We start from the raw sequence: 15055 nt of genomic DNA, 5'->3' as shown, positions 1-15055 counted from the left end.
CAATAGCTACATGTATTTGAACTGACTAACCCTCCGGAAGGTGCAAAGGTCTGGAATATGTTTTCAGGGTCCAATTTTGGACAGACAGGTTTGGTGAAAATGATGAGCACTTGCTAAATCCTAGCTAAGAGCGTGATTGATAATATGAACTATATTATGAATTACAAATAAATAAAGCTGTATTCATTTTCAGAAAATCTAAAACAGGGTTGAATCTTCCCTTCAAGATGGCTACTACTAATCCAAAACATAAACCTCTCTATTAGACAGTGAAACTAATCAATGAAAGCATGTATTCCTCTATTATGTAATCCTGTGCCATTTGCAATTTTATTGTTGAAACTTGAAACCAATAGTAATTACACTTTCATCACATCATTCTTTGTTTTTCTGGACAAATTCTTTCTCTAGTTTAATTCCTAATCTAAACATACCAAAAATTGCTTCATGAAAAGGTATTAATTAGCACCACACCAATAAAACAGCCATTTTCAAAAATAATAATTTCACAATCTATTTAATGAAATGAATAAACAATAACAAACACCTTTTCAAAAAAGTGTCTCTTCCTCAATTAATAAAACAAAGAGTACAACTGAATATTTTCCTACCTACGTGTATATTTGGACATTTAAAGGCTATATGTAACTTTTTAAACAAGGTAGAATTAAGCAATCAAATTTTAAGACAGGTTCTATTTCAAAACTGAAACTAAAATATTTAACGAATGAAGAGTGTTTTCATTTGTCAAAACCAATATTTTTTGTTTAAAAAAAAAAAAAGTTCTTACTTCTTCAGAGACACCTATAAGGAAATCAACGTAACTGTTGCCGGGGGGACTGCACTGTTAACAAAATAATATATTAGATATAAAAAGATTAAATATAAACCATGACATATCACACTAATCAATTCAAATGTATGTCATTGTAGTAGATAATTATATCATCACAATAAATTGTATGTCCATAATGTATGGGCCTAGACATTAGTCTGCAATATTGTATCATACCTGTGTCGCCTATGCATCAAAACTCTAGGCTATCAGCTCCATAAGGACAGATTAAGCTATCGAAACTACAATTACCAGCAATATTCAAAAACCCACACATTTTGTTTCAATAGGGACTAATTGGGGAGGCATGGATACTATTATTAATTAATGATATAATTTGAAAGGTAATGCAAATTTTACTTTCTTACAAATTCATCAATAGTTGTAATGATTGATCAACTATAGTCTGTCTCGTCTCAAGTTGAGAGTAACGCCATGTTGGATTTTGCAGTGGTATATTCGAATTGCGAGTGCTAACCTAATCACACACGTAGTAGGGCAATTTGTCCCTACGCTAGCGATGCAAACACATAAATGCCCTGATTCAAATCTGCCACTGTGAAATCAAACATCGCATTACTCTCAACTTGAGCCGAGACACACTATAATAGACTTGTCACAATAATGCAACAACCAAAATGCTTATAACCGCAGCATTGATGGGATCATTAGCACAAAATCCTTTACAAATCATGGTGGGTGGGATATATTTGTAGCTGCAGAACTAATTTGACAGTTATGCATTACTACTACTACAGGTGCTGAACTTGGCATGAACTGTAAAGTACCATTGACAAAACATGCTACCTGACAAGTATTAACACAATATAGTATTGTTATCAGTTGCCATATTGTGACTTAAACTTGTAACTTTGCCAAGATCGGGTAAAAGTTATACAGATCCAGGGATTTCACACCTAAATTTGAATCATTATTTTACATTTACTCATGACAGGTGGAAAGATTAATTTAAGTTTTGATTTCCGGTACTTGAAGTCAAATAGTTGAAAGACGTCATGTTGATATACATTATGTAGATGTCATACTGCAACATAGTACTCATTAAGTCAATAAATGACACATACCTTTGGTTAACTTTCATTTCTGAAAACACATGATTAACACTAAGGGTCCATAAGACCAAATATCAATATATCATCCATGGATGATATATGGAAATAAATAAATTTGATTGATTGAATGAATGAGGTATAATAATTTCAATTATTAAGGCTGTATTGAGCAAAAAAAAAAGGGAAATGCTTGACTTACGGAATAGCGTGATTCTGGACTGGCACTATACTGTTAAGGATTGAAATCAGAAAGTTGAATAAAAGGTGAAAATGCTACGACTTGTATATTTTGTGGTTACACTGCAAGCTAATGTGAAGACTAGTGATTATTCAGCGAGCTACAAAGATTAATTACAGTAAAAAGCAACAAGTGGTAGATTAGTTACTGCATAATTGGTTAAAACTCAATTGTGTAGAGTAAGATTCTATGTACCGTATTCGTTCCAATAAGCGCCCGTGCCTAATAAGCGCCCACCCTAGGAAATTTCCAATTTGCTATTGGGTACCATCAATGTTGAAGTGACAAATAGACGTCGCTACGGTGAAATAGCTGGAGGACTACAAGTCCTGTGTAAACTTGCACTACATTTTCTACATTAGAAAAACTACTAGAACGTCTCAGGACTCTTAAAAAACATACATAAATTTGTCTCTATTCAACACCCCTTATGAAAAAATTAGGTAAACTAGGTAAAAAATAAGCGCCCACCCAAAATGGCCTTGTTAAGCGCCCTGGGCATATACGGTAACCACCGAATGTTCCTTTCAGAAACCATTTCTTTAGAAAAAAACTAAAACCTGCTGCAAGGTAAGGTTTGTCCTCTTCTGCTTAACAGGGGTGCCAAATCAGAAAAATGGCAACAAATCTGATGAAAACACAAGGTATCCAAAACAATGACAATGCCACATGCCTACAAGAATCCCGAATAAATCATGCTTGTGTCTGCCAGGTAGACCACAAAACACTGGTCCTTCTCTACTGCTGTCATGTCAAGATTAGTGATGTCAAAATGTGTCCCTGTATGTGAGAAAGCGTTCTGATCTTGCAGCCTTTACAAGAGGGTGTATTATGCTGTGATCCCAAGAAGAGCGCACACATTTCAAGGCTATGCACCTATAATAACACACACTAATTATCTTCTGCTATCTATTTTGAGAAAGAAACACTTTAATGTGGAGTACCAGTCCCGGGTACCAGTATATGGAATGTGTGTCTGTTTTGTGCCAAATTGATTGTGAAAAATATCGGTTCACAATTTTGTAATATTTTAACAACATGCTCAAGTAGTTGTTGACTATTTTTTTATCAACAACAGTTAACAACTAGCTTGTCTTTATCTAGTAAACATATAGTGAATATATCAGTCAATGAAGTCAGTAAAGTGATCGAGAAAACACATAATTTATTTTCAACAGTTTTCAATTCAAAGATCTTGTATGTGATTCATGGAATATTGATATTTCATACACAGGAAGAAAAAACCATGTGATTTTTGCTGTTTTTATAACATAATTATCACTAAAAATATTGGAAAATAGAACCAAATATATATGCATCAACCCACCCGAAAAATGAATCAAGCCTATGCGAGACGAACGTGTGCGAATGCACTGCACGTAGTATGCGGAGTGCACATACACAATCAATGCATGGTTTGGATTTTTTTAACGCTTGATCTGATTGGTTGTATTGAGTGTATGAAAAAGCTTTACATCATCACTCTATCTGTGCATTTATAGTTAGTGTGCATGGTTGTCAAATCCTCATTAGGTCTATACCTATATCTACAAACAGAACTCAGTTCAATGTGCATGTTTTCAACATATAATCATTCATTAGACCTATCCTCCCAACTCCCAACACTCAGTTAGTGTGCACTGTTTTCAAACTCTAAGCTATCATCACTCAGTATTCATATCAATGAGGTAGAATCAAAGATACCGATCCGTAATGTTTGCATGTCACTCATGGAGGCCACTCTGGGTTACTTTGCTGTGCAAACTTCAATTTGTTTGCATTCAGCATGTACCACCTTTGTAACACTCAAACTAAAAGGCGCAAATTATTGTACGATATCGGGCTCATGTTGATGAATGTCAGAGGTACTATAGTGGCCTCCATGAGCAACAAACCAAGATGGCGGATTTACCATAACATTATGTTTGGTGCAATTTGTTTCAGCAATCTTTGAGTATATCTTTTATTTGCTCCAATCAGCCAAATGGACTCTAGACCTTTTGTCTACAAAACTTTGCTAATTAAAGTTACTTTATATGTATTCAACAGTTAAACATCCATAAAGACTATCTTCACACAACACAGTTAGAGTGCACTATACTTTCATACATTTTCATTAGGCCTACATCAGATCTATGAACAAACATTCAGCCAATCCAACCTGTTTCACTGTGCCTTTGTTATTAGTGTGCATTTTAAATGACTTTTGCTTACGTGGTCCTTTTCAATAGTTCTGATTCCCTTTAGTCATCAAAATAAAAGTTAAGAAAACTGGGTTAATATTACTGGTTTAATTTGAGAAAACTGGGTTAATATTACTGGTTTAAACTGGTTTAATTTGAGAAAACTGGGTTAATATTACTGGTTTGAGTATGTCTAATCTTGTGTTGAGATCGTAAGTTCAAATCCTAAATTATATGGTTCATATCATTTCCGTGATAAAACAACGTATCTTGCCATGGCAACTAAATTTCTTGTAAACTCATTTGTCAATTTCATAATGTTATATTTGATTGTTTTATGATATTTTATCTTGTAAGTCTGACAGCTTTCTCTGAAGTATTCAAAAAGAAAAAGAAATTCAGAAAATGTAGCACTTCAAACAAATTGATAGGAACAAACCCTTACTTTCTTTCGTTGTTCTTCCTTTTGAGCATGCAATCGCTTCCAAGCATTTTTCTATAACCATACAAAATAAATTTAGTCGATAACTTTTTTAAGTCACATATCACATATAAATACAGTACTTTTTATCTATAAATTACATATTTTTAAACATTCACCACTCCATTCTAGCTTTATTCACAAATGTTGGAAGTTGTAATTTACTAATGAAGGCTAACCCTAAAATCTCAAAAATAGGGACATTCCTGAATTTCCTATACGTTACTAAAGTCATATTTTTTGTAAATATAGGGACATATGGCAAAAATGCTCTCTTTTATGCTTTTTGTTGCAGTAAAATAGGGATAGTCCCTATTAAACAGGGACAGTTGGTAGTTATTTTACTTAAATTGATACCTGGTTCTATAAAAAACGATGTCTGCCGTAAGAATAAGCCTTGTGAATATATGCAACTTAATTTTCAAATAAAATATTTACAAAATAAAGGGTTCAGTGCTTACTTGTTGTACAAGTTCTTTGTCGATTTGCTGAGGGTGAAAACAAACAATAGATATATGGATATTAATGATATAACTATTTGCATAATCGTATTAAAATAACAAAGGTGTCAGTTGAGTTGAAAGCACCCAGGTGAGTGTAAAATTTAGTAGTATAAAAGTATTAACAAATTCTTAATTTTATTATCTGTTCTAGCCTCCGCATGGTTTGTAATTGTCCCGGTAGGATCACTGGAAGGGTATGTGATGATCATACTTCTGCAGCGCTATATTAATTTTTCAAAGCAAAATGCCTTTGCCAATTACAATATATCCAAAGGTCAAAGGGAATTAATGCAGCATCTGTCACTGGAACTGAAACAGATAATAGTATTGTACAGCATAATGTATACTAATAACAAATGATGCAACTTTTAACTAAATCTTCTAATTAAGAACATCATCAATTTCAATCTCTTAATAGTAATTATCCTCAGTTTTACTCGACCTATATGAGTCAATATTTCCTTTATATAACAGAGAAATTGTGTATAAAATTGTGCGGATGATCAAAATTTTGCAATATTAAATTAAGAACCTATTTGCTGAACTTTAAATCTTCAGGTAAGCTAACGCCACAGCAATCTAGTCCTGCATGTGTACCTTTGTTTTTGGTGTCTCAACATTTTTTGCACCCCTCAATATGACTTGGGTGTGAGGGCGCTCTATATTGGGTATCATCTCCATCAACTTATGCCAGGTAAGCGCCTTCAATGCCGCCTGAGTGTTGTAGCCATGCTTCTCCAGAGCCGGTGCATAGCGCTCAAGTACCATATCCGGTTTTAGTTCTTGGAGCCAGAGCGCCAGGTGAAATTCCTGTAAATCCCATGGTGGTTTTCTTGGTTTATATTGAGTTGGCCAATCAACAGGTGGATAGTAAGGGTGCTGATTGATGAGGTTGCAGCACAGAATGAACAGGTCAAAGGTTATTGAATAGGCCAATCAATAAATAGGTAAGAGTGCTGATGAGGACGCAGCCACAAAGGAGAAAATATACAGATCACCAAGAGGCTAAGCCCCAGCATCACCCGCTTATAATGACCAATCATTCCATGGAGTGCGACATAAGAAACTGCAGACACACATATACATGTTCCACATAATTTTACGGTCTTTCACGTTTCGCGTAAACACACAATGCTCTATTGTGTAATGCAAAGGCATGCGACGCTAGCATGATTTGTTGGCACACACAATCAAACGATCGATCCTCGCGAATATGCGAGAATTCACAGCATACAAAGCATAGGGACTTTGCCTGTTAAAGGATTGTGTATATTTTCTCGTCTGTGGTCGCAGCACAGAAAGAGCAGGTCATAGGTTATTGAAGAGGCCAATCAGTAAATAGATATGTGTGCCGATGAGGATGCAGCCACAGAGAACAGGTCAAAGGTTATTGAAAAGGCCTATGACAAATAGATAAGGATGCTGAAGTCAAAGCACACAAAGCTCAAGTTGATATCTGTGATTAACACAATTATATATTTAAGAGAGATTAAATTAGAGGTAAAAGATGTGCGTAAGATGTGGGTGACCACTGCTTTGTTACAATTAATACCATTGGCAATTATAGGCAATTTTTTTATCCAAGAATCTAGCATATAAAATATTTTCTCAACATGAAGATTTAAATAATCCATAAAATGAAGTCACTACAAGAAATCAATAATATGGTAATAAGTTGATAATCTACAGAATAAGCAACAAAATTTAAAGCCATAATGTACAGTCTTTTTCAATGAAGTTTTTCAAACCTGATTTTTTAACATACTTCTAATGTTTATACATGTCCCAACTTATTTAATTGGAATCAGCCAAATTTGTTGTGTTTGTAGGACAACAGAGACATTAAATCCCAAGAGCTCCTCAGCCAAATACCCAAGATAGTATGTGGGTTTTCTTAATTTTACCTCATTATTTTGGCTTAAATTGAACATTAAGAAATTAAGAAACATGAATGATGTCTGCTTTGTTGTTGTCATCATGCAACCAAATTCAGAAGTAAATTAGTTTCTTAACATGTCTTTCAGCCAAAATTGATCTACTTGATGTGACCTTTTCCTAACAACAGTAACTTTCCTATTCATTCACATAAGAATTGTAATGCTATCTTTGTAAAGGTATAAAGCTTAACAGAGATATATTACTTCCAGCTGAAACTCGTATTATACACTGATACAGGAACATATCAATTCTATTTGAGAAAGTAAAAGTAGACATTAAAGGTTAGTGATAAAAGCAGCTTAGAGAGAAAAATAAAAAATCACTGCTGAAAGATGTAGTCTTTATCCATGAACTTACTTCTACATCTGACACTAATAATTCTCCATCTCCGATAAAGCTGCCTTGATCTGAGATGCCATCTCCTGCATGTATGCCAGCTAGAAACGCTTTCTGATGACAAAATATGATGTATAATGCAGGATAATATTCAAAGTCTAAGTTAATATGAGTTGATTTAATTCTCATAAGTAAAAAATAAAAGAAATCACTCAAGTCAGTAACTACAGTGAAGAGTTGAAAAGCTGTGAAACAAGTCAACAGAAAATGATGAAGATTATCCTCCAATTTACTTTATAGAAAGCATCATGAGAGGATGTGAAAACTACCTACAATCAACGGAAGAAAGTAAGAGGATCTTCAACAAGAACTTTAAAGCTTACTTGTTTCTCAAGTGTCTCTTCTTCAGCCTTCTGCTAGTTGCATGTTCAATAAAAAGATATCGCAGTATTAAAAATGTGGCCAAATTGTCATAAAATAGATGAAATTGGGCTGTTCCAATTAAAATCCATTTATCCCCTTTAGAAGACATGACCTTAAATCTTCCATACAGCGAGTATGGATTTCAAATCAGTTTGCCTGAATAGGTGACTCCATTTAAAATCTACACCCCTGGTGTGGAAGTTTAAGGTCATATAGGGGTAGGGGTGTATTGATTTCAACTGGAATAGGTCAATGTATAACTTTCCTCTACACCGCTAGTATAGAAAGCTAAATTATAGTGAACACAAGTGGTGAGCTGCTATAAAAATCCTACAACACACTAATATTGAATAAATGGAAGAAAATTGTAACTTAATCACAAAACAAAACTAGCTAAATATGTATAGTGTCTATAAGTGAATTAGGTCATTTTTGGCCAATCTCGAATGTACCTGTTGCATACGTGTAGTGTACTAAATGTGTACACAGTATAAGGCACATGCATGCAACCTTCTGAACAGTGTTATACGCACACATGTTTATTGCGGAGCTACAAGCATGCAGAGTATTCCTTCTTGGCCAAGAATTGTCTAATAAAGTTAACAGAATCAGGAAAGCTGCTTTAAAAAGAATTGACAATTCAGCACGATCAGTAAAGCAATAAGCAATTCAGGAGCAAGTTGCTTGTTAAGCTAATTCAAGTTTTAAATCTAATAATCTTGGCTACTACTATACAAATTGTATATATTTTGCTGTAATTCCCATAGAAATTACACTGGTGATTTCTAAACCATGATAACTTTCATGTTGCTGAAAGCAACAAGATACTAAATCCAAATCAATCCAAATCAATTAGAGCAAAACACAACTCATTTTGCTTGACCACATCACATACAAACGTATTACATTTGCAATTACATCATTTGAATCTCAAGTGATAAATAATGGAGCACCTGAACAATATATAAAATATATAAGTCTGCATTAGAAAATGGTAAGTTGTGAAGCACTGCAATGAGTTTGGTACTATCTGCACTATTAGCTTATATCTTTTCACACTGATATTTAATTGCTAATTCCTTCTGTAAAATGCCCATGTAGGTTAAATAATTGGTATTAATATGTTGAATACATGGGTCAAATTGCAGCAAGAATACAAGAAAGTTGTCCAAGAAACATTTGGCTGCTTCATGATCAACTTCTTCAATTTTTTCTGACTGTCACAGAGTCCATAATAGGCACCATACACTATGTTAAGCAGTAAATCTAATTTTACATACAATGTAGCTATACAGCATGTTTCTAAACTTTTTCCTTGGCCTCTTGTCAAAATAAGAAAAAATAATAATCAAAAATAAAAGAAATTGAAGTATACCATGTACCATGTACAAATATTATGTTTGACTTGTGTTTTAAATGTAATTGTCAGTATCTCACTCTTGCCTGTCAGAAAGAATCAGTGTAAATTGTTGTCCCAATTAATCCCATGGGCACTACCAGCCCAGTTATCGGCCTCTATTAACTGTTTTGATTGGTTGCTGAGAGGGCAATATCATGTATTGAGCCAATCAGAGATAAGGGGACTAAGCTTCAAATTGCTTAGAGATCTAAAAGCTATATTATGATTGGTTACTCAGATGATTATATCATGTAATTAACCAATCAGAGGCTCTGTAAGAAAGGTAGTGCCCATGGGATTAATCCTACCTTCTTGGATCTTGGTGTCTCTATCCTGCTTGTTTCATGAAGTATAAGCTCCGCATGAGCATGTTTGATATCTGGGCATATCTCAAGTAGCGTATGCTTATTGAGTCGTGACATAGTGCGTAGGCTTGCATAGCCATTCTCCTCCAATGCTGGCGCATATTGTACCAGAGCTGGGTCAAGCTCCCGTAGCCATGTGACCAGATCAAAGTCCTGGAAATTTTCATGGTGAGTGTATTTTTATCATTATCATGAATTCTTTAGTTAGATATTTTTTTTGTTTTGATGCAGAGAATGATACATTTGAAATAACATGGATTTTTTTCGACCCCTAATTATGTGTAGTGTGTAGAATTTGTAGAATTAAATCTGTTTGCACTGAGAAAGTATTGAACCACAAGCTATAGAAGAATCGGTAAAAATAGACAATATTTCCATATATGGTACACAAATCTAAAGAAAACAGTTGGGCAACAAGTTAGGCAACCAATTCCTAAATAATTATATATGAACACCAAAAATTTGATTTCGCCCTCAATTAGATATATATGTTTCGCAGCATAGTATGGTACATATTTTGAGAAATTTAATACCAGATTACATGCAGTTTGCACAACTTCCAAGAAAGGATTCATTTTCAACACAACATTTTGCAACAACCTTTGCAAATATATCATTCTCTGATGCTGTGTTAGTATGGTATGAAAACTAAAATGTATATCATTGTGTATCTTGTTAGTGTGGTGAGAACACTCAAAATCTAATATTATTTGTACTAAGAAACTGAAAGACAGAACTTAATGCTTAGAATCAATCATCACGGCATAAATAAATACTAGTAATCAAAATGTTTTTTAATGTCAAAACAAACAAAGGGAAAAAGGAAAGAATTGCAAAAAGGTGTAATATTATATAAAGTCAAAAAGAATACAATATACATGTAAATGACATAATAAAAATCACAACTAGAAAAGGCAAACACACGGTGTATGTATGAAGCACAAGATATAAATAGTAAATATAGTGCTTATGTTAGAGATATTAATTTGAACACAATTTTACCACTGGTTAAGAATGATTTTGGGAGCACATCAAACAACTTTACAGAGCAGGGTTAGAGACCTTGGTATATATCCAAGCCCATCTATTAATATGGTATTGTTTGTACACCTACATGTATCTATGCAATCACTGCATCCAAATTAGTTCAATCAACTTCTATTATTATACACTCAGTGCATCTAAATTAGGTTGTGTGCTCATTCTTTCCTATATTTACTGCACACATGGTAGCGATTTTTGTTGGCATTGGATTTGAAAGACTCAAAAAGGCAGGGGGGTTGGATTTTGCTTGGGTTCCCATGCTAGTGTAAGACAAAGCAGAGATGTGGCACTCCCAGATAGAATATCAGTATTACAACTTTTCCCCAAGTCCTGGAAAGGTACGAAATTGCAATAAGTCTTGATTAAATACTTTTATGGGTACCATAATTTGGGTATTGTCCCGGAATTGGATAGTCTTGACTGTTTTTTCTGTGAATGTACTAAAAGGGATGAATTTAGGTTTTCCTTCCCATATAGAAAACATTGTCATCATTTTTAGTCCTCTTTTTGGTCACTTCTTGCATCCTTGGCATAAGCCTGGGGACTCAACCAAGAACTCTCCCCCACCCTCGATTGTAAAGTCTAAAGCTGGCCAAAAATACACTTTCCACATCCATCATCCCCAATGAAAACAACACTACCATCAAACCATAACTGAACTCACATCTATACCACCACTAGTAGCATTGCTGACCTCCCTAACCAAATTCCCCTGTCCATCTTTCAAATGATGTGTCCTCAATTTATCCATTGGATCTAGCTTGGCATTACTCTTAGGAACCACCTTACGAATCTTTGCTTCTGTGGGTGTGGCAGGTGGCATTCTGAATTTATCTAAGGCATCAAGTTTAGCATATTTTTCAGGAATGTCTTTGGATGGGAAGATACGTGCCTTGTTTTGACTTGACTGAGCTTTGTCAGTGTACAAGTCAACCGCATCTTCTATCACACGGGGCGCTGCACCTGTTTCAGCAAAGTCATCATGACTTTGAAGTTTGGTCCCTGGTTGTTCCTTTTTATTTCCATATGAAAGCAATGTGGTGAATGAGAAATCAAATGGTATTTCTTATTTAGTGGTTAAAGGTTTTTGCAACAAATATTTTTAATCAATTTTTAAAATGTAACATTACCAGACATATTATTTAAATATGTGGGTATACCTATAAAATATTTTTTATCAAATTGGGGGCTTGTTTGCCTATTTATTTAATTTTCTATATTACTTTTTGTTCCTAAAAAGTAACGAAGAGGTTTAGGACTACCAGTACACAATATTTTGTGTTAAATCTTCACTTGATACAAGGTTATTACCATCACGTGACCTAACCACCAATCAAGTCTGCGTAGTCTGATGATGATCCAGTGAACAAGTCGCAATGTTACTGAAAATTGCTGGTGAGTCCAGAATTGTTATTCCCAATTTTTTGTCCACCTCCTTCACTTGATACATTATACACTATTGCTATTTTAGTCAATGAAAGAAATACACCCAGAATCTGCATATTCTCTACTTTTAAATTTTCTGAGCTGCACTCAAAAAGAAAGATATTTCACATCTATATCATGAATGTTTTAAATACAATTCAATTAACTTTGCAGAATTTGTTTGAACAATTTTACACATTTTTCTAAAGAAAATTTCTGTTACAAGTTATAAATGTCATCAATACCTGAGAACTGGGTCGATTATAAATATCATCCTTGCATGCATAAAAGAAAGGAAAAGTGTCAAGTTAATGATTTAGAATAAAACAAAGACCAATTATAATAACTGATGGTAAAGCTTAATAAAGTCTGAGTCTGTATTGAGCAGTGACATAGCTTGCGATGCCATCATGGCTTCTTCATTCAGCGTAGCGTAGTGTTTACACTCCTCCAGTCACATGACCACCTGGTGGGTCAAGCTACGTTGTTGTTCAACACAGACTCTGAAAGGGTAACTTTTAAGCTTATGTCAATATGACCGAGTCCAATATCAGTCTACATGCTGCTAATCATTGGTTAGTAAAATAACATTAGCTACTGGACACACTGGTTAATTAATGAAGAATTCAAAAGTTGAATCAATCGATCAACAAAATGAGTTAAATGAAAGGTTTGATGTTAGTAACATTTTCTGATGAAACAACAAGTCAGGTTAAACAAATTAAAGTGTGTGTGATGTATAACAATAAACAAGGATCAGTGACCTGTACACCCAAATGCCAAAGGAATAACAACTCTTATTTCTTGTCTCATATCCATAGGGTAAACAGTAAGATTGCTTAATTGCTTGTTGGAGGTGGCTTCCTTTGTTTCTTCCTTTTACTTCTAAACTGTATAACTATAATACCAGCAAGCATTTAAGGACCTTCTTGGCCGAGACTGTTTATACTTGATATATCAGTCTCTGTTTATTGGCCTGGCTTGTGCATCTTGTATGTATAATGGTCTCAGTGTAAGGTCTTTGTTGTAGAAACAAAATAATAAAAGAAACCAACAAAAAACCCAAATACATAAACAACCCCACCCCCATGCATAATATCCCACACATCCCCTGTTGTACGACTCCCCAAGTGAAGAGTTTGAGTTTGTTTCCAACCGTGGGCTTTCATACACACACCCCTACACACACCACTTTACTGTGGAAGTGTTCGGATCCCAAAATAGGGTCAATTATTACATGACTGGATATCCCCCTCTATGGCTCAAAGACGCTGTTTTTGAAATTATCACCAACCATGGAGCTCCACGATTGATATGTGTATAATATGTACACCTCCAGTTTGAATGTGGATGCAAATGCACACAAACAGAAAGACAATCTAATCTAAAAGATAGCATATTATAGGAAAACATAAAAATCTATCTTTCTGAAGATACTTCTGAGAAATTATTTTTTGAAGATACTTTTAAGAACCTCTTTGAATGTATCTATGCAAAATTATACTTCATTTACATATAAAAAATCATTCTTGAGCTCCAAATACCTTCATTGCTAACTTCACTGGCAACTTTTTGAGTATTGCTGAAAGGATTAGAACACCAACAACAAGGAAAGGAAACAAATCATGTACTCACCGATGATGGTTTTATTGCTCTTGACTTGGGTCTTTGTGAAGGGAACTCCTAAAGAAAAATAACAAATAGTAACAGAAATATTTATTGTTTATAGTTCACCAAACATTCTAATTCATGCCACCAAAACACAACATGAATAATAATAACTTCACTTAATAAATAAAGGAGTCAATGGCTCAATTAAGGTGCTCCAGTCACATTCTTGAAGATTGAAATGGGCAGGAGAAAAAGACTGAACATGGATAACCAGGTTTGTTATCTGTGAAGGGATGGGAATATGGAAGACAAATGTATCATTTTGTCCTGGTTTGTGAATTCTACTTCTTTGAATAGATGAGCCAAAAATATCTTCCACCCAGGTACAGAGTTGAACCGAGTGTTTCCAAGTTTATACCTCTTATGGACTCTAACATGTTTTTCATGCCATGAAAGCTTAAACAAATTTGGGTGCAGTGTTTATAAGCAAACATATGTTTGTACCTACCTGAGGTTGACTTCCTTTCTTATTGTGTGTTGGAATCGGTGGGGAATCACTTCGCTGAAATAGGGAAAAAATAAAACAATCATCAAGACAAGTGAAGTAACCTTTCTTTTGGAACTTGCTTCATTAAACTATTTGTTTTACAATTATTAGTTACTGCAAGTTTCTACACAGTGTCCATCTTTGGATTAAGCTATTTGTGTTAGCATGGTTAGTACCAAAGTTTGTTGGGCTTATAATTGGCAAAAAAAGAAGACTCATAACTTTGTGTATTGATATAGAATGGTGTGCACACAGTTGGGAGCAGCACTTGCGCTAGTTGCATATTGTGTGACTGGCACAAGCTAATGTGAATTTACACGAATAATTTTCGCCAATTATAAGCCCAACAAACTTTACAAATATCCAAGAATTTAGTATTACTAACTAAAATGCTAAATATATGTCTGCCAATTGTGCTTTGTACAGAGTAAATCAGACTTGCAATAATAATTTCTTGGAGAATTCTTCAGTTTTAGGTTATGGGGCCAAGTCCTGTCATGGGGCTAAGGCTTGTATGCTTGGGTAAAGCCGAAGTCTTGGCATTTCTTGTGTATTTGACATTCATTGGAAATATGCAAACTTGAGATTCTTTCAACATGTTAAGCTCCAGGAGCTTTATGGAACAAATGCCATGAATATATCACTTAGAGGTTA

At 34.5% G+C, this 15055-nt stretch overlaps 1 protein-coding gene across 1 annotated transcript in view; it reads right to left on the bottom strand.

Moving 5' to 3' along the window:
* The window catches only part of LOC140138156 (uncharacterized), a 113700-nt gene that overhangs the window by 26282 nt on the left and 72363 nt on the right, over positions 1–15055 (bottom strand). Inside the window, exons 38-50 of the mRNA XM_072160089.1 lie at positions 14363–14416; positions 13879–13926; positions 12489–12518; positions 11483–11830; positions 9718–9927; positions 7971–8000; positions 7609–7701; positions 5911–6192; positions 5272–5298; positions 4775–4825; positions 4361–4387; positions 2108–2137; positions 791–844 (exon numbers count right to left, since the gene is read on the bottom strand). Coding sequence (XP_072016190.1) covers positions 791–844; positions 2108–2137; positions 4361–4387; positions 4775–4825; positions 5272–5298; positions 5911–6192; positions 7609–7701; positions 7971–8000; positions 9718–9927; positions 11483–11830; positions 12489–12518; positions 13879–13926; positions 14363–14416 — 1284 coding nt within the window. The remainder of the gene's footprint in view (positions 1–790; positions 845–2107; positions 2138–4360; positions 4388–4774; positions 4826–5271; positions 5299–5910; positions 6193–7608; positions 7702–7970; positions 8001–9717; positions 9928–11482; positions 11831–12488; positions 12519–13878; positions 13927–14362; positions 14417–15055) is intronic.

Source organism: Amphiura filiformis, chromosome 17, assembly GCF_039555335.1.
Source record: "Amphiura filiformis chromosome 17, Afil_fr2py, whole genome shotgun sequence".
Lineage (NCBI taxonomy): Eukaryota > Metazoa > Echinodermata > Ophiuroidea > Amphilepidida > Amphiuridae > Amphiura > Amphiura filiformis.
The sequence above is the reverse complement of the archived record's forward strand: the minus strand, read 5'-3'. Positions and strand labels throughout refer to the sequence as shown.